This window comes from Parus major, chromosome 1, assembly GCF_001522545.3.
Source record: "Parus major isolate Abel chromosome 1, Parus_major1.1, whole genome shotgun sequence".
NCBI classification, from domain to species: domain Eukaryota; kingdom Metazoa; phylum Chordata; class Aves; order Passeriformes; family Paridae; genus Parus; species Parus major.
Window position 1 is genome coordinate 29,011,181 of NC_031768.1, and position 20,955 is coordinate 29,032,135.

The 20,955-nt window shown below is 40.5% G+C and overlaps 1 protein-coding gene across 1 annotated transcript in view; it reads right to left on the reverse strand.

Moving 5' to 3' along the window:
• Positions 1-20,949, reverse strand: part of SLC9A2 (solute carrier family 9 member A2) — a 33,525-nt gene extending 12,576 nt beyond the window's left edge. The window contains exons 1-5 of the mRNA XM_015640451.1: positions 20,757-20,949; positions 14,818-15,281; positions 9,597-9,847; positions 2,864-3,081; positions 1,269-1,471 (exon numbers count right to left, since the gene is read on the reverse strand). Of these exons, the coding sequence (XP_015495937.1) occupies positions 1,269-1,471; positions 2,864-3,081; positions 9,597-9,847; positions 14,818-15,281; positions 20,757-20,898 (1,278 nt within the window). The 5' untranslated portion in view covers positions 20,899-20,949. The remainder of the gene's footprint in view (positions 1-1,268; positions 1,472-2,863; positions 3,082-9,596; positions 9,848-14,817; positions 15,282-20,756) is intronic.
• Positions 20,950-20,955: the final 6 nt, after the last annotated feature.

The following is a 20,955-nucleotide window of genomic DNA, read 5'->3' on the forward strand; positions in this document are numbered from 1 at the left end:
ACAAGAGTATTAACTTATCCTTGAGGAATTCCTTTAATAATATCTCGTTAGCCTATTATCTGGCCAGGGTGGTTGAACACTCAAACAGGTGCCCAGAGAGGCTGAGGTATCTCCATCCATCAATTTATTCAGAACTCAGCTTGACATGGCCCTGAGTAACATGATCCAACTTGAGGGTGGCCTTGCTTTGAGCACAGGGTAGGACTAGAGAACCAAACAACCATTTGCTTCTATTTCTATTTAAAGGAGGAACACTAAGCTCCTTCCTCATTCATTTTACAGTCATCCTATTGTCAATCTAAATCTCAGTTTAATGACTAGTTATACTAACAATCTTCTGTGTAGCCCCCTCCCCAAAGATTTTACAATAGTCCAGTTAAATGAGTTTACTCTAGAAAATAAATTGCCTCCTGAAAGAATGATACCAGATTTTTCTTTGATAAATCATGTTGCATCTCATAGCACATTCCATTTATCTCCATAATTTTTTTTTAATTATTCTCTCCTTCAAAACTAGTTTTCACACTTAAAGTCAACAAACTGACCACCTTGCTCATTTTCCAAAGCATGAGCACAGATACTTGCTTCCCACATGCACCTTTTTCCATGTAAAAGGCAGAGCAACAAAATTCTGTATTTTTTTCCACAGACCTGAAATTTCATTAAGAGCCATTCACATATCTCTCACTGCTCTGGATAATGACTAGTCTGATTTTTTATTTGATGGGCTTGGCCTCCTCTACATTTTGCAGGTTTCAGTCTCTTGGTCACCCTTGACCAGGCCTCCATGTCCAGGTGGTTGTCAGAAACAAGTTCTTCATGTCCTAACATGCACCTGGTGCTTTTTTAGGGATGTCCAGCTGGTTTGCAGCATCACTTCCTCACACCCAGACTCCAGTTCACCTGTCTGAACCCTCAGTGTCTTTAGCTTACTGTGCACTATATCCAACACAACTCCTGAGTAAACACACAAGTTTAAACATTCTAGAAAAAGGAATTAGTGCTGAAACTGTACCCAGATTATCTTTTGTCTCTACTCCAACCTCACTAGTCCTAAATACTTAATACTACTTATACGTTAGCATAAGTACCTAATCTCTGGCATACTTTTGCTACCTGCCTGTGGTATGCATAACAATTTCTTCTACTCTGACTATGGTGAGTACCTTCAAGTATGTTCCTTACAGTAAGTTAGAACATTTGTTTTTCTACCCATGGCTTATTTACAGCCTGTCTGAGAAAGAAGTTCAGGAGAAGAAAGGTACTACCTGAATGAAAACGGTAAAGAATATCACCACGATAACTGCAGTGATGAACAATTTCTTCCTGGGAAACACAGCAGGAGGAAGCAGAAATACAAGTGAAAAACAAATTGCTCCTCTGAGACCTCCATAGGCGATAATAAATTGGTCCTTAAAAGTGAGAGGTATTGTCCGGAATACATTAATGATCTGAGTCAGAACAAAAACACCTGAGGGAAAGAAACAGAAATACAGAGAGGAAGGGGAAAAAAGGAAACTTAAATTACACAGCTTACACATGATGCCAATATTTGTTTAAAAACATTTCAATTTGCTTCTTACCTTTTATTTGCTTCTTCAATATATATTATTGTAGAAATTAAACACTACTTAGCAGCTTGAAATACCATAATATTACATTAAAAAGCCTTAAGAACATCATTTTGAATGTACTTAGTGAGTGAGTCAGCTGGATTTAGGACCTGAAGTAGCTAATAGATCACCACAAGACAGCTATCTGCTAGTCTACACCTCTAGAACAGCAATAATTCCCTGTGTCAATACAGACCAAGATCCCTACTTGCTTTTTAGCAGAATTTGAGGTGATTTTGAAAACTGGTCTGTCCCCTCCATCAATCTGTCCTTTGAGCCCTGCAAACTCCTGTTCACTCAGTTTTATTCATACAGACAGGAGGGATGCAGGAGCTGGGATGGGTGAGAAGACACCAGTCCATGCTGGTGTACCTTGGAAAAATGTTCCAGGAATGTGGCAGGTTGGAGTAAAGCTATAAAGGCAGGTGAAGGGAGCAAGCACGCGGTTCCAGAGCTGCGTGGCAATCAGGCTGTTTGGCTGCTTTTCAGCATGAAGTATTGATTGTGGGGTTGCAGGTGCAGTAGGAAAAAAGCCCAGGTTTCTGCTCTGAAAGGAGATTTGGGAGCTGGACATGGGTTAGAGCATGACCCACCTTTACACATGCAGGGACTGAATCATTAGAGATGAAGCCGGGGACAGGAGCAGATTTAAGACCTACCAGCCTGCCCTGCACTTAGCTCTCTAGGTAAAAGAAAAAGAGCCACTACTATAAATTCAGGAGGGATATCAGTTTCTTACAGGGTTTTTTTTTTTACACTTCAATTACAGCATTTCCTGGTTTGATACTATTCATGTCAATGACTGTGAAAATCACAAAGCTAGTAAACATAAATTAAAAACAAAACAAAAGCAAAAAAAAAAGAAAAAACAACAAAAAACCCACAAAAAATCCTACAAGCAAGCAAACAAACAAACACAAACAACCTTTTTAATTACTGTATGACTGCTAATTCTTTTTATAAAAATTTGCTTATTTGTAAATAAGTGTTTACTTAAATATATGTGTTGTGATTAACAAGCAGACTGACTGCCTCTTGCTTTAGGTGAGCAGGATCAGGGCAAAACTGATTTTTAGGTTCCATTTCAGGGAAAGGTGGAAGCTGACCCTGTGATATAGGGCATGTTATTAATACAAAAACCATGCTAGAAACTAATGGGTCTCTGTCTAAGTTTTGGCATTTTCTACGTGAAAAGAGATAAAACATTTCACTTGCAAAGAATACTGACCCATAGTCTGAGACTTGCTTACCCAGTGCCCTCCAGATTAAACAGAAGAGGAGGGTGAAGCTAACAAAGGCCCAGTTCCACTCATGGTTCTTCCCAACTGTAGACACACCCATGAAGATGAAGATTAAAGTCTCACTGACACTGCTCAGCATCTTCATGAAGTATTTTATCGTTGTGTAGGATTTCTGAGAAACATTTTCCTCCACGTATTTATTCATGGTCATGGCACAAGATGTAATCCTGAAAGGCAAATATTATCCCATATTTCATTGTCTTGGGTTTTTTTTAGCCTCTTTTATATCTACATAATATTATTCATTTTCTATAGTTCTCTTTAAAATGCAAAGCATAATTTATTCCATAAACAATCTCAAATTTACAGGCTTGGTGAACCTACAATTTTGGGCACAATGTTGGTTTTTTTTCTGCAATGAGAAGTTTTCTGAGAAGACATCAGTGTATGGAGAGTTTTTTCACATAATAATGCACATGATCTGTGCAGAGGTCACTCCAACTCTGTTTTGCAAGGGGCAGAGATGAGAAGAGACAGGGACAGCCTTGGAAAACAGGAGTTGGTGCATCTCTTGCTGCTAAGGGATGTCAGACAGGGTGGAAAGTGCATATCCTGGGGCAGGGCAGGACTTCCCTCCTTCCCTACCAGCAGCTGTCCCACCTTAATGGCAGTGACAGTAGCCAGATCCTCTTCCCAAGCAAAGTAAGCAGCAAGGCTACAGACAATTTGTCATCCTTCACCAGTTTAGGCCTGCTCTGCCTGCAGATAGGGCTGAATAGGAGGAAAACACCACCAGAAATCACACAGCTGCTGCTACTGCACATTTAAAGCATCTACAAATGAATGAAATGGACATCTCAGCTGACACATGAGAGAAAAGAAAGGGCTTACTGCAAATGCATCTACAGGTCCATTTTCTGTGTTAGTAAACAGAGCTTGTTAATCCTCAGGAAAAGCAAAGAATGGCATTACTACAATGCAGGGATGGCTGAGGACCACTCAGCTACACATTTACAAGTTTAAGGGTAGTTAGCAGAGCTGGCTGGAGGATAACTTCAAGGTGGTGTCTCAGTGTAGGGAAGGACAGTCTGGGCTGTCTAATAATTATCAGGGAAGACAACTAAGGAAAGGTACATTGTGAAACAGCTGTCATTCCTGGTTCTACTCTCTCAGGCAACAATATCTGCTCTGATTTCCCAGTTAAAAATATTATACACATCCATATATGGATGTTCAGTCAAACCTAAACAAACCCAAACAGACACTAAACCTAAAAAAAGAGAGATGCATTTACATTGTCTTTCTGAATATAGCAAACTTGTCTAAGGTTATTTATTCCAGTTACACGAGGTTTTCAGATATAATTATTTGCTAACACGGGGGATATTTCTTAATGCTGAAATCACTACTCTTCTCTCTCTCATGGGGGAGAAGGGCAGGTTATCTAGCATCTCTGAAAATTTCTCTTGAAATCTCCCAAGTTCTGGGGAGATTTCACTGCAGAAACTCTTCTGCTAAGCATATCCTACCTCTAAGCCAAGAGCCCCATCTCTGAACCACTCTGAACCAAACATCCCTGAATGTTAATGTACATGGAAAGGCAGATTGGGCAGAGCTCAGAAAAGCCTCACAGACATTACGAACACGCATGCCTGGGTTCTTTCTCCAAAACAAAGTATTTAAAACAAAAGCAGGAGGAATCCCAGAAGCAGCAGTAACTTCAAAAGGACCTCCATGAAGTGAATTCTCTTTGCATTTTGCAAGAGGGATTCTGTAGCAGCAACTCAGGTTGTAGTCACTGGCAGACTGAATACATTTCCTTTGATTATTTAAAGTTAGTTTCGTCTGGAAGTTTTGTTCTCTTACATGGAGCCACATCTACATCCCCAAAGAGTCTGGGCAACAATACTTCTGAGGGACAAGTCTGGGAGGACATGTGGGCACTGGGAGAGGACACAGTGTACTCTGTTGACCTCTCCTGAGCAGCAGAAACCCTGAACGTACATCAGAGTGAATAAAATCCAAGAAAGAGGATGTGATATGGGGACAGATGCAGTCTGATGGGGCAGACAGTGTCTTACAAATACAGGCAGAATAGTGCATTTAACCTGGCCTTCACCCTGCATTTTTGTCCACCTATACTTGTTGATGGAGAAGGATCTAGTCAGCACAAAATAAAATGTCCATTGACATGCAAAGACTAGCTCTAACCCTAAGCAAACTCCAAGTCTAAGGAGGAGGAAAACCTCACTAAGACTATCCTACACCCCCATCTACATTTAGTACTGATATAATTGTCAGCCCTCTCCTCACTGTCAGCTGATTTCAGCACAGTCCTGAGCAGAATAATCCTCTGTGGTCCACAGGTAGCATGCTGCCTGAGGAGCAGAGCTCATCCTGGTTGCACAGATAAACGCTGGAAGATATAAAGTAGATTTCATGAACATGCAAGCTTTCTCCCTGAAACACTCAGTAGTTAAGGTAACATTTGTAGTTTGAGTACATGGTTAGGATAACAGAGGTCCTGAATTTTTTGCCAATACTGACAAACTGATGATGCTTCTCACAGCTTTCCTCCTTTTTCTGATCTTACAGTCGCCCAGACTGGGGACTTACAACAGATCTCACATTATGTGCCTGAACAAGAAAGTGGGACAGGACCTGCCATACACATGGATTTTCTCCTGACAAGAAGCAGCAACTTGGTCAGGACATACACTTAAGCCCAGAAGCTGTCAAACACTCCCAGGTTCCTCAGTTTGCACACAGTTCTTGATGACCAACCACAAAAGTACATGTGCAAATCTTCTCAAATCTGCTTAGCACTTTGACCCTCCAAAATCCTCATACTCAGTGGCAAACCATCTCTTCTCTGCACTGACAGCTCTCCCGTGTGTACACTGCTTATCTGCACAAGTGTAACAAGTCTGATGCAGCCCAGCTACTCCAGCCAATGGCACAATCAGTGGAGCTGGCAAGTGCAGGGGCAGCAAACGCCAAAGAGCAAGAAGGCAGTGGGTGGGCTGGAAAACAGCCATTTCTAGGCCCACAGTCATTTTAGAGTCCTGAAGCAGCAGCTTAGTGCCCTGAAGCATTAGGACAGTCAGGTCTGCATCAAAGGCACAACAAAACACACAGTACTCTTTATTACCTTCTTAAAATAAAATCATTTTCATGATTATAGTAATTTAGGAAAGCCCTGCAGCATGGGGAATGGGGAATCATGCTCTGGACATGGTTTGTTTTTGGAACCTGAGGTAATGGAGACGCTGTAAATAGATGTCTGATAAGAATCTGTCACCAGATTAATCAGAATCCTTGTAAGCTGTAACTTAAAACATGCTTAACCACTAGAATTTAAAGGGACAACACTCTTATTTTCAGTTACATTTTGCATTCATTCAATTAGTCTCAAACAATTGAGGAGCTGGTTCTATGCTATAAGAAATTGAGACGCACATGATATGTTACTCTTCAGGTAAGTAATACTCCACAGCTAATCACTGCTCACTTTGAATCAGGTATGTCTTTAGAGTATTTATTTACATTAGAAAAAAAGTTGAAGTCTCATTCATTTGAAAATTATGTGGGGATATAGTGCTAGAATTTAATATAAAATCAATGTCTCTATACAAGACTTAATGTACATTATTAGAGTAAGCTCTTCACAAACTCCATTTTTACTATCACAATAATCAAAGCCAAAGCTTAGATGTGTTTTATTTTACATTTCTAATCCACAAGCATTAATTCTGGATTCCAATTCTATGACCTGAGTAGCTGTCTTGGTCAAGAAGGGGAAGGGAAAAGCATTTCATTGCAATTAACCTGCAACATTCTGTACTTCTGAAGAATAAAAGTCTCACTGTATAAACAGTACTGTTTCTGTCAGGACTGCAATAAACTAGGCCACTGGGTTCAATCCTCAAGTTTCCTTGACCTACTAAATTTACAGTTGTTTCAATGTTTGCTCCTTTCAGCCAGCTAATTCATTGTTTAAAAAAAAAAAAAAAAACAACCAAAAAAAAGTATTAAAAGTTCTGCTACTTCACAGCCTTTATGAGAAATTAGTAAGCAGTAAATGCAGCATTATAATTAGAAAAGGAAACAAGCAAGAAAAGTCCAGATTCAGATCTGTACGTTTTACATCTGTGATCCTCATTCATGCGCAGCTCTAGTTACAGTAGAAACTCTTTCCTTCTGAAGAGGATTTTCTCACTGCAGCTCACAGGGACATGGTTCAGTCCCTTCACTATTTCAGCCAAGTAACCTGTGCAGGGGTTATATACGGACATTTCCAGAATGAGCTGTCCTTAGAATGAGTACACAAACTTATCAGAAGAGGGACAAGTGCCTTTCATTCCCTTCTATTCCTCTGGCAGTGAATTCCTACTTGCTCAGGAATGAGGCAATCTGTGTAAGTATCTTATTTATTTGGTAACACTGTATGTTCCTGCTCATGTCCTTCCCCTAAAGTATGGTACAGCATGTAACTACAAGGTCTCACTGAGTATCTTTATAAACCTGGTTATGAAAGAAGGAGGAACCAGTAGTTTAACAGACTAATGTGGATATGGGTAAAAAAGGGGAGACCAGTCAATTATTCCTCATAGGCTGAGCTATAAATGGCCACAGAAGCAAATAATAAATAATCTCAGTTGTAAGGGACATTCCAAAGTCATTTGCTCCAACTACCTGCTCAAAGGAGGGCTGACTTGTAAATCAGACTCAAGCAATCCTTACACGAGTCAGTAGCTGCAGAAAACAACAGGGAACTCCACACTGGTGTGTGTTTTTGCACTGTGACATAGAGCAAATTACTTTCTGTAGTTCAAAGGCCAAAGAAATGAGACAAGAACAGGGTAGATTTAATCCAAGGGGATGCAGAGATTTCATGAGCTCCAAGGCTGTCAGCAGCACTGCTGGAAGGGGATGAGCTTTTATGGCTTATAGCAGCTGAGACCCTACATGGCAGCAGATAGCCCTTCCCTCTCAGCTGGGATGTTACTGCTGTACACAGTTCTGTCAGCTATTATAAATTATGCTTAGAGACAAAAACATAGAACGTTTTAAAGATATCTCATTTTCTCGCTGTTTGAGGGCAAGAATACTTTGTGTTTGCTCTTCTGTTCTGCACCCATTCAGAGGCCACTGCACAAACGAAAATGAATAGGTTGGCAGTGCTGTGGGAAGCACTGGTGTGCTGGTGGCAGGCACTGGCGTGTGGTGGGTCCACTGACCCACCAGCAGATCCACCGTGCCCTTTCCATTGGGTCCTGGATGCAGCAGGTCCAAATCAGTATTTTCATAAACACTGCCACAGTTTTTTCCATGTACAGTTTAGCCACACGCTTTTGGTTTAGAAACCCTTTAAGTATTTGATCATAGGATGTCAAGGACATTTGGCTTAAGAGGTGGAGGAAACTAGAAACCACACAAATGCTATGAATAGAAGCTATGAAAAGAGATGGCACATTTATGAACTCGGTCAAAGTGGATGCATATGTTGCTTTATTTAGGCTCATATCAGAGAAAGAAACCCCTGCAATCTTTAGTTTTTTACTTACATTAAAGTTCCATCCCCTGTTGTTTCATGGTATATTTTTATACTACTGAAATCATCACCCATAAATTTCCTTGTAAATTGCTTCCCAGCCCCAGAAAACTTTATACTGGCATGACTGTGATATTAAACCTATCTTCATTTGCCTGAAAGATAATAATCAGGTGGGGTATTATCGAGTATTAGTGACACTCAGCAGTTACATCTCAGCTTACACAAAAAGCTCTGCTCCTCATGACTGAATGACTCATATTTGCCACTAGAACAATAAAAATTCATTAAAGAAAGTTGACTTTAAAAATATTACTTGGAACCAGAGCAAAACATTTAATTATATCGAATGTCATAAAGGCTCTTTTTAATGTTGAAGTTGTTATAGTATAAACAGAGTGAAGAGAGAGGCTGTGCTCTTTTTTTACTGAAGACAAGGAGTGGAAAACCAGAAGTGAAAATATTTATATCTGTTGGAAGTGGGAAGAAAAATATTATTTTATACATGATGATGTATACAGAGAACATTGTAACACACAGGCACACGTATCAAGATACTAAACTATAGGATTATATTACCATTGGACTGCAAATTTTACATTCACCCAATCCTTATTGTGCCTCTAATCCAGCAGAAGTTTGCCTTAATGATATTTATATACATACATTGTCTTCATTGAATGGTACCTACTGGCTGCTCACATGACTAACTGTTAAACACAGTTTCACAATGTATTGGCATCAGAAATGAAGGCAGCTCATGAAGTTCCCTGCTACCACTGCCACTCCCTCCCTGCCACCATTGCCCCTACATCACCAGGGGCCACTCCTCACCCATGCCCTTATGACTAGCTGAAGGGTCACATTAGGACACAGGTCACCAAAATGACCTGGGTTAAAAATAAGCCCACTGAAAATACAAGTGAATATTTTTAACTTGGAACATTTCAAAGATACAGCTTATGATGAGATGCCATGAGCAGTTTTAGTGACACAGCTGGTGCGGTGGCAAGCTGAGAGAATGGGGTGGAAGCGGGAGGGAAGAGGCCGGAAATCCTCAAGCCAGCAACTCTGCCATGCACTGTGGAACAATGCCACATGGCAAGGTTTGCAAAATCTGATCCTCTCTCCGATTTCCTTTGGCATTCTTATTTGGATGCTATGATTACTGAAGTTTGGGGTACTTACGCCATGATGCCCGAGAGATGAAACATTTCAGCTGTTATGTATGACAAGTAACTGTACAGGAAGACAAAGAGTGGCTCAATCACTCGGATTTTATGGGTGAAACGGGTGGTAAAGGCTGCTACAAATCCCAAAAGGATTCCAATCAATACTCCACCGATCCCCACTATAAAGAAGTTAGCAATCCCAGCGAATATGTCAATAACCTTAATTGTGCGCATCTGGCAGAAAGACTTGAACAAATTGTACAGGACCTATGAGGAAAAAGAAAGCACATTATCTTTTTGAACTATTCTTAATTTCCCTTCATGTCATTATGTTCCTCTGCTTAAATGTTGAACTTCAATTTCTCTATCTATCTTGAATTTGCTTTTTAGATATGCTGTTATTTATGTCTAGCATATTACTTGTGATCCATATATATCAGGGAGATACACAAAGACAAATATAATTACTCCCACTTTTGCAAATGGGACAGATTTCTTAACCTGTGTTACTCTGGGGGCCAAGAGCATAAATCTATCTAATTCTTGTTTAAAATCATTTATGTACAGAGCTCCTGATTTCTTGACAAATGCCCACCTAAGATTTTCCCCAGACTAAAAAGATAAAACAAAAGGAGAAAAATAAACCCAGTTTCATAACCAGTGAAAAATCAGGTTATTTTCAATTCTGTTTGATTTACATGATACTGAGAGGTAGAGTACTGAACTAGACCACAGATTCATCTAAACTGCTAGGGTATGAGGGGATGTAGAGGGGGCTGGGGACAGACAGTCACCACGTCAAGGAGTAAAAGAGATGTGATATTCACCAAGACAGTGTTCTTTCTCAAAATTATTGACCATTAGGAACCCAATGGCTTAAAGACTGTTCAAAATATTGAGTATTTCTAGAGATTTGGATTTCATTGCCACTAAAAAACCTGTTGCCATGTGTTTTCCCAGTTTAATTTTCAAAGTATTTTTAACCATCCTCCAAAACAAACTAGGTCAATGAGATTATCACATTTTCTTAGCCAGAGACTCTTTTTGTTTTATACAGGAAACAGAACAACCTAAACTCCACATTTCTCTAATATCCCGTATTTTAGTTTCTCGAAAACAGAAACCAATGGAATCAGTTACTCTTAAAGAATCTTTTAAGGGTTGCCCCATCTGCAGATTCATTTGGGAGATTTAACCATTCCCTGGGGTTGCAGGTATGCTCCCAGCCCTGCAGTACCTGGGTGGCTACACTGTCCCCTTGTACAGAGCTAACTTTGGTCACAGGCACCTATTCCTATCACAGTGGGTTCACAGATTTAAGCCAGCAAAGCCCAGTCATCTTAGACAGCTTGCAGGAGTTAAATATCTGCTTTCTTTCTGGACTTCTTAGTACACCAAACAGGTTTCTCTATCAGGAATGCTATTTGAGAGAACAATGTTTTATCAGTACTTGCACTGTGCCAACAAAGTAGGGGTTCAAGTAGTGGCTGTGGAAGGATTTCTCATGTTTGCAGTCTTGTTCTCTCTCACAGGACAGAACATAAGCTGTTCAGCCCTTCTTAGTCAAAACTGGGTAAGTTTTACAGAACTAAAATTTTAATGCAAAGACAAGGCTTATTATGGGTCCTTTGGGCTGAGTGAAAGGAAAGAACTGAAACAGAAAAGAGAAAATATATTCCAGAGCAAGCATGAAAATAGGAGGTTAAATCAAACCTAGAACGGTCACCAGCAATTTTCATTACAAAGCAGCAAATGCAGTAAGAGCAGGATCATGAACTATTTATTTGATAATAATGATGCTCTCAGGATGAGTCCACTTGGGAGACGTGTTGTTTTTGATTCTAGACAAACCCCTTGCTGCTCTGAGGCAGACTCCCAGCCTTTTTTTCCCCCATTCCTTGTTACTATGTAGTGTGCAGGACAGGAAAGCAATGTCATAGGCTCCACAGTTTTTCCACCTGTTTTGATTTGTGTATCTTATGGATTTGCATGGAGAGAAGTATACCAGAATTAAACCTACTGACAGTAGGAGTGCCTTTGCTGGTCTCTTTACAAGGACCTCTCATTCCACAGACGCCCAGGACTCCATTAATCACAGTCTGAAGAATACTTTTGACTTGTGTTGTGTGCAGAGTTTCCCTGACTCATTTGTTGAAACTTGGGACGATCCCAGATTTGTGTTTTTCTCTAAGACACCTACAGAATTTGACCTGGCAGAATACTCTCTTGGTACATATTAGGAAAGCTTATTATTTTATTTAATTAGAGTTTTAAATAGTCATTTTTATATTTAAAAAAGTAACTATATAAAATACACCAGGCTAGTCTCTAAAGTAAGAAAACCGCAAGGTTGTTGTAAAGAAGCAGAGAATTTTCATCTATCCAAGCCTTTCCATAATGTCACTTCATCTTCACAGCAAAGTATTCACCCTGCACATACAATGGAGCCTGCTGCTCCACATGCAGACATCCTCAGAAATATCAAGTCTAACACCATAAATTATTTGAAAGAAAAGCAATTTTCTCCTTTGTACCTCAGCCATGGTTAAAGCAGCAGCTACAACTATGGAATGTCATGAACAGGACTTTAACCTCATTCCTATTGTTTTTTATTTACACTGTTGCAAATGAGATCAAAATCAGGTTCACTTCCCTTTTACTCTACAGCAGTTCAGTTTTACTGAGCTTTCTCTAAACTTCCAGGTGCACCAAACACCAACTCTGGTCACATTTTTAATGCATTTGGTGTGAGAACAGAGGGATTTTTTGAAGTTCAAGATTTTTATTTATTCAATAGCCTTCAGCTGAACTCACTGAAGGTCACACCAAGAAATATTAGTCACTGACCACTTTTTAATCTTGTCTCAGAGAATCTCTGAAACACTAATTGCTTATTTTCATCAGCTCTCAGTTAAGTTTTTAATTCTAATATTACTTTAAAGCACTCTAAAATAATGTTGTCGGCAGATTCAGAGTACAAAGTACTGCTGTAATGTTTTCTAACATAGGCATAATATTATTATAATGACATTGTGTCCTTCTTTCTGATTTTAAGCCCAGAATTGGAGTTCGAACTGCTAACACTCAGCTGTGATCTTATCATTTGTTACCACTTTGCTCATTACATCTGACTCAGTTTTTCAGTTAAGCACCAACTCTGATCAAGAATCCAATAGTCAAACATTGTCCTCTGCCAAATTCAAGTTCCCAAATTCCACCAGTGGGGGAAAAAGAACATTCAAATGCACAGACATATCATAAAAACTATTAGGCATGGCAGACAACCTGAAAAAGGTAGCAGAACACTCCTGAGAAAACACTGGTGGTCTTGTCAGCTCCCTGTAAAAGAAAGGCAGGGGAAGGGAGAGTACAAATCACCTCCTCCAAGCACAGGGCTGAGTGGCCCGGCAAGGGCGAGCATCTGCTGTGGGCAGGGAAGGCAAGGTCCCCTGAGGACAGCCCCAGGAATCTGTGTGACAGCCTGGGTCACATTTTAGGTATAATCACATGACTGCAGGTGTGCAAAAACATAACATGGAGCCATTAGCAGACCAATTCTGTGCATGTGGAAACAACTTGATCTCTGTCCAAGTGCTACCTTTAAGCGATAGGAAGTAAGACCAAAGGTACTCTACGTTCCTTCCACTCCTTCATAAATATATGTAAGGCCAGTGCATTACTGGACTGTCCCTACAGACTGCTCAGATTATCTTCCCCCTGGTTAGGGCATCTAGGGAGGCAGGCCATAAGGAAATCTCCAGAAAAGGTAATATTGATGCCTACAGGAAAGCAACACATTAAATTGCCATGCCAGCCCTTATAAAAATGGTGGTTTAGAGAAATTTGCCTTTGGGAAATAGCACATATGAATATGCCAGTGATCAGGATGCAGAGTTTCCCTAGCAAATCATGCTGTATTAATTGCTGCCCCAGTGGCTGACTTTGTCATTGAAAAAAGTGATTTTGGTTGTAAAAGCTCACCAAATAACAAGTTTTAAATAACCAGATCCTTTTCCCCCAGAAAAAAAAAAAAAAAAAAGTATGAATAGACATCCATAGCACAAGTGGCCATTAGAGTGACTAGAGAAAGACTATGACTGAACTGCTAAGCCTTTTGGATCTCAGTGTGCACACTTATTTATTTACAGGACTGGATTAAAGTACCAGTTTAGCATTGGCAGACAGTTCCAACTGTAAGCTAAGGAGAAAAGCTAGGCTTTAAGGCAAGCCTGTAAGAGGAGATGTGATTGAGCTGACTGGATAGCAACAGATTCAGGTAGAGTATGCACTGTAAGTGAAAAAAATAATACAGTATTCCCACAGACACACAAGAATTTATCAATACCAAGGCTCAGAATAAATTATGACATGTGTTAAGCAGGGGAGGATAAGTCCATGGAAAGGGAAAAACAGGTGAGGCAAAGTCCAAGGGGAAAACAGGACAATTTTGCATAGAATGGGACGGGAGTAAGAAGCCAGGGACAGCGACAGGAAAGTGCAGACCCAATTCATTAATCTTTCTGATCTTTCCAGCAAATGAAAAACTGTACTTCTGTGTCTCACAAAACAGGAAGCATGTGTGGACACAGTTGGCAAGGGCAGGATTTCAGGGCATGGATAAATGGGAGTAATACCCCAGACAGTGTCATCAGGTACACATGAGGGACACTGGGGAGGATAATGGAATTTGCAGATTGCTGTCCTCAGGTCAGCACCACAACCCCAGTTCAGCTAGTTAATGATTAGAAATTACTGCCTCCAGGTGGCTGTTTTATCTCATCTGTAGCCTGGGATACATGTATTGGTGGTTCCAGGGCAGTTCCAAGTGGATGGGCATATGCAAAACGTTAACCCCAGTAAGGTCTTGTGCCATCTCCATGATTTTCCATCCTCCCCGTTAACACACCACAACTGGCCCTTTCCCTTTCCTGTCCAACAACATTTCTACAGGTGAGGAAAACCTATAGTTTCAAATTATAGAAGTAATAGAATTACAAAGATACAGAAACTAGAGTGACCAGTAATAAAATCCCTACAGTAAGTATGCTCCCATTACTCTCACATAGTAAGACTACTGTGGTTTCTAAATCTAAAGTTTAAAGAATTAGACACACTAGCACTCCTTGACTTCCATCTAGTAGCAAACTGTAACAACCAGATACAAAGAGATACAGTGGACTGGCATGTAAACAATCATTCATAATTTTTATCACTTAATCATTTATCAAGTAACTTACCACAGTTATAGCATCATTCAGCAAAGACTCTCCAAACACCAGGATATAAAGCTGCTCATTGACATGGATATTTTCAAAGACAGCTAGCACCGCCACAGGATCCACAGCTGAAATGAGGCTGCCAAAGAGCAAATTCTGCAGCAAAGTGATATCAGTCAAACCAAATGCACTGATCTGGCAAATTCCATACAGGGAAATTCCAATGCCGATGGCATTCCAGAGTGTGCCCACAACAGCATACCAGAATATGGTACCAAAGTTCTCAAAGAACAGACGAGTTGGCATAAAATATCCAGCGTCGAGTACAATAGGTGGTAACAGATACAAGAAAAACACATCACTGTTCATTACAGGTGGGGACTTCTCCTCTGCTCCAAAAATAATCCCACCAAGAAGCAATCCAACCAGAATAAGGAGACAGCTTTCAGGTACTATTGAGGGCAACTTGTGATAGAGATGAAAGCCTTCAAAGGAAATTCAAACACAAGAAAGGGAAATGGTTACTTGTACAGAATCCATAAGATTATTCTGGATTCTGTTATTGTCATTTCTATATTAAACAAACAGCAATTGCAGGGCAATTTCATTTTCACTGCAAAGACTGAACTAGACATCCACAATGGGCCAAGGTAAATATGTTGGCTAGCATAGTTAATTCAACTGATTTGATGGAGAGAGAAATTAAGAGCTAGACATTCCACTCAACAGCTAGGCTGGATGGAACAACTAACTGTGTGCAAGGGTTCTCTCTGTAAAACAGTGGGGCTTTTATTAAAATGTGGAATCCTCCAGAAACACAATCCAAACACTTCTCTAGGGTAAATTACATCTAGACAGAGAAAAAAACCCATCATAATAACCACTGCTTCCACTCTGGACTGCTTCACAAAGGAGTTTAAAGGGTACTTTAATTTCATTTTTACTTCTAGAGCCTCAAGGCTAGTAAGGGAACTAGCACATGCGACCTCCACCCCATCACCCATGATCACTTCCCCTAGCACCAGGAGGAAGCATTTACAGACAGAATTATTATTTTTAGTGGAGCCTCCAAATTAATTTCAGAAGAATCAACATGTTTTCCATAAAGTGACAATAAGCTGTAGCCTGTATTATTATGTTCATTCTTCTGTATCATAAGAATTGTAGTAGTTAGGATTCTCTCATAAAAGTCTGTGCAAAGTACTGAAGAAATTAATTTTCAAAGGTTCCAAATGAGGTTTTAGTGGTTGAATGTTACTTAGCCTTCTAAAACTCTCAAAGCCATGCAGTTTTGATTTAAACATTCCAATTATTTCTAGAAGATAGCTGTTTTAAGGACAATTCTGGTAATGAATGGGAAAAGTTTTGAAGGAACTTACTCTGGCCAATCTAATGGAATGATCAACCTTACGCACCAAGGTCACATTCCAGGTCCCAGTGATGCCAATCTTTTCCAGACTCCTCCTTATCTATATTTGGCCCACATAATTATATAGAAATTGATCCACACCCACAAGATCCCACAATCCCTGCCTAACTAAAAAGCATTTAAATTATTTTAAATGAGAGCTGCACGGAAACACTGGGTGTGGTAATAACGGGCGTCTATTTCAGTAGAACTATTTCAGTAAAAATCACACCTGTAGTTGAAAGAGTTAAACTACTGCTATCTTGGTATAGTTTACATCCAGTTTCCCACTTTCAGAGTTATGTATCTTGTAACATCTATTTTGTTAATTCCCCTTCCACCATGGATTTTTTTTTTTTCCCTAGTTAAAAGAAAGCCTGACCTTGTAATTAGGAAAACAAATGGCTAAGAAGGAGCAAGAGGAAAGTTGTTTTAATCTATGGACCTTTTACTTATATATTCTGTAACTATTAAAGCTACTTTTAAAAGCAAGCAGCTCAAGCTGCATTTTTTTTTCCTTTTGGAATGAACACAGACTGCTTTAATTAGAAAGACAGCCTATGTGACTCATTAGATGGACTGTCAAACTCATTGCCATTCTTCAAAACCAAAATCACCAATGTCCTACATTGGCAGTACAGGTAATGATCCTGAAAAAACCAAGGATTTGCAGTTGGAGACTTGACTCTTCACCTTTCAGCTGCTTCCATATAAACATTTTATGATTCACCTTAGTTTCTGCAGTGGCAGAAATACAATTCCAATACAATGGTCAGGAAGCTTCCCCTGAGCAAGTAGGTTTTAAACCCATCAAATTAAATTTTGGATCATTTCCTCAATGAAAAATTCAAGAGAAGGAAAATTTTGTGAATGCAGCTTTTGATAAAAAAAACAAAAAACAAAAAAAATCCCAACCAGTTGTAATACAATGGCAATGAAATGTCTACTGTGAATAAAATAAAAAACTAAATTCTTTTCTTCTTTACAAATTACTCTGGAAAGTTCATAGCCTCTCAGAGATTTGGGATACCACCACATTCTTAAAGGTAATGAAAAGCCTCCCACTAAGTTAAATATGCTTTTTATTCATGTAAACAGCATCAAAACTCCTGGAAGACTTCCTGCCTATATGAAAAGTATTCAAGGGTGATTATGGACAGGCTATGGCTCCTGATTTGAAGGCAGAGAGCTAGGATTTAGAATCCAGTTCATGTCAAATCAGTAGCAGATGCCCTGTCCAATAATTCCCTGCTCTGATGGATTCACGACGTCAGGATCACCCTGGGAGCAGATCCCCTGCAGTACAGGAATACTCAGACTTTCATGCTGAATGCAAGACTACAGCTACTTTCTTCTCCTCTGACCCTGTCCTTGGGCTGCATGTTACGCAGTGACTCAGCTTCAACAGCATGGAAGATGCTTGTTGAATAAGCATCTTTCATATATCATGTCAAAAATGGCAGTAAGACACTTATCTAAAGTCAAGTTCAGTATGTTTCAAGATAAAAGTCCTTAGAATCACAGTTTCCTTCTTTTTCTGGGTGAATTCCAGTGCTTTCTGATGCTAGAAATGCCACTGAGTACCTCTGAACAGCTTAAACTTTTTTTCAGGAGAGCGGGGCTAGAAGGGTATCCACTCAATTGCTAGAAGAAACACTTCTCATTGTGCATTTGTGATTAAACATAGAAATAATGGGAATCTGGATCAGTTACACAATATTTTGTAAGTTTAGGAGAAGGAAAATTAAGCAAATGGGGATTATGTATATTAGTGTCACTGCTTAGAGACTCCAGCATATTCAGGTGCAATGGTCCCATCTAATATACTCATGGAGTCCATCAGCATGTGAGTAACACACCTCCAGTACCAACACACAAAATACAAAATAAGTAGAGGTAGTCATAAAATAATTCCACTCAAAGCAATCTATTAGATTTCAAACTGTTCTCATATATTTCTATACTGGAATTAAAAGCACCATGTTCCTAAAGTCCTTGTGAAAATGTAGTTGGTCAAAATTTTCAAGTTCTGCCTGACAACCTCAGGTTTCCTTTCTTATGCTGCCTTTCTTGCTCCCTCTAAACCAAGCTTACAGTGACATGGTCACAGGCAGAATCAGAGAAACCTTTCAGGTAATTTCCCTATAAAAATTAGCAAGTGCTGGAAAAGTTCAGCTCTGGTGAAAATGCACTTCTGTGAAAACATATTTTTTAAAAGATTCATTACCAGGTGCTGCAGTTGAGTATTCTTTGGGATCTTTCACACACTGAGAGAGCTGTTATTACACAGGACCCTATCTTCTCAGCTCCTCATGGCTGAAAAGACCTTAGGGATCTGTTCATGAAGGTTTGAAACTTGGCAGTGCCAAGTGTAAGCATTCAGTGCCTAGCCCCAGAAAGGAATTTCTGATGCCAGATTAAGCACCTAAGTTTCCTGGGCAGTGCAGGAGTCTCGAGGTGGATTTCACAGTGCCTGGCATGTCAGGGGCATGATGCCTGTGCTGCCCAGCAGGAAATGATGAGGAGAGGAAGGCATCAGAGAGCCTCCTCTCTCAGAGGGCTCCTCTTAGGGCCACAGGCCGTGAGATGGGCTGGGAAACCCATCACCATCCTTTTGAATCAAGACACGTGGCTCACTTCTATTAACTAGTAGGACATGGTAGAGCATCATTCAGGTATATTGGTGGTTCAAAACTGCCAATCTGGGCTACTTTCAATAGAAAAGAAGGCATAAACCAGTGAAAATTTGATGTGGAATGTGACTTAGGAGTAATGGGAGCCTGACCTGGGAAGGTTTACCTGATGCACCCACTGGATAAGCACAGACAGAGCTCCAGGAGCAAGAACTGGATGTTCCTAATTCCAGTCCTGGAGTCAGGGCGCCTGCAGATAGGTGTGGTGAAGCTGAGCACTGCCACACCTAGGGCCACTCCTGGATCTGGCCCTCATTGCTCCGCGCACACGCACTGACAACAGCATGCCCTAGATTAGCCACACTTGCTTTCATTTGGTGTAACTGAAAGGATTTTAGAATTATAGGTGCTTTTCTTCACCTGTTTGCTGTTTCTTCACCTGTTCAAGCTGTTTGCTTGCTTACTTGCTAGAATCGGACTGGAAAATTAAAGCAGGCAACACTTTTTTTAAAAAAAAAACTTTTTAGATTCCTATGGACTAGCAAAATACCATGATAGTCATAATGTATAGTTTTACAGAAATTGTATATTATTGTGTCTGTATATGTTTACATGTTTCAAGTGGCTTCCCTTTTAATAAAAAACTTTAATATACCAGAAACCTTTTTCCAAGAGTTTTAGCTTATTCAAGAGTTTTTGCTTTATCTAAACCCAGAAGCCAGAGCAATTTTCAGTACTCAGCAGGCTAAATTCTCTACCAAACTCCCTATTTCCTGGTTATTACAGTTCGTGATATATTTAAGTGCATCATATTCGAAGATATGTCCTGATTCTGCAAACACCTAGATGCATACTTAAGACCAAGCATGCGCCTTTAATGCATTAAGACACTTGCATCAGGGTGCGTGCCTGCTTAATGGCTGCAACACAATATTTCTGCAGGAAGTGATGATAGCACACCAAGTTACTTGGGTCAAGGATCAGGCCCCCAACTACATTGTTAGACATGAGAGGAGGTGAGTACAAATTTTGGTTTTTCAGAGTCCTAATTACCTGATCACTAACCAAAATGTGACACAGTCTATTTAAATGTCACAAGCAGAGGTTAAAAGTTTTAACTTGGATAAAAATGTTTTATCAGAATGAGCACGATGGTATTTTTTATGATACTCTGTGCTGCAAAGTCAGAGTTCTGAATGAAACAACTGTAGTTTGGGTAATCTTACTTATTTTGCTCCCAGAGCTTCAGCCCTTACATTATCTTCTAGGTAAGAAGAAACAAAGTTCATAATTCAGCAGAGATTTACTGGATTTTAAATAGCTATCTAGCACACTATTACCTGACATTCTTTAGATTATTATGCTGTCCTCATTTCTGTTTGGTACATAGAAGCTAGCTTAAAAACATGACATATAAGCTGTACAAAACTCAGTGAAACTATGCAATGCAAATGTTTTCCACATGAGGGAAGAGGTGGCCTTCCTTACTCTCACAGTGCTGTCTTTATATATTTCTCGGGAGGTAAGTGAATGGTGGAAAAGCAGAGTAAGGAGGAGGCATACTCTACCCTCATAAATATTTGCTTTTCATCGATCCGTTGTTCTGCTTTGAGACTGTCATTACACCCGGCGTTATTTTAAGAAAAAGAAGACCGTGCTCAAATGACAGCGCAGCGATCAAGAAAAAGTCAGTCATGCACCGGGTGAACTCCGGGTTTTACGGTCCTCCTAGCCCGGGCTTTACCCGTCTCTTTTCTCCTCCGCACCTTTCCTAACTGAGAGGACCCCGACTTCTTCCAGCCAAATCCCGCCCGGGCATCCCTCTCGGCGGAGGAGCGTCAGCCCCGCTCCGTCCGCCCCGCGCCCCCCGCGCCCCAGGTACGGGCAGGGAGGGAAGGTCGCCCCCCGGCCCCGCTCACCGATCTTGGCGAGGGAGGCCAGCAGGATCCACAGGGTGATCTCGAAGGGGATTTGCACGTGGGGGTAGTCCAGGGTGAAGACGTGGAGCCGCGTCTCCTCGAAAGCGGTGCCGCTGGGGCTCGGCGGGGTGCCGGTGCCCATCGCCGCGGCGCCGGGCAGCTGCCCTTCCGAGGTGGCCCGCGCCTCCGCCGCGCCGGC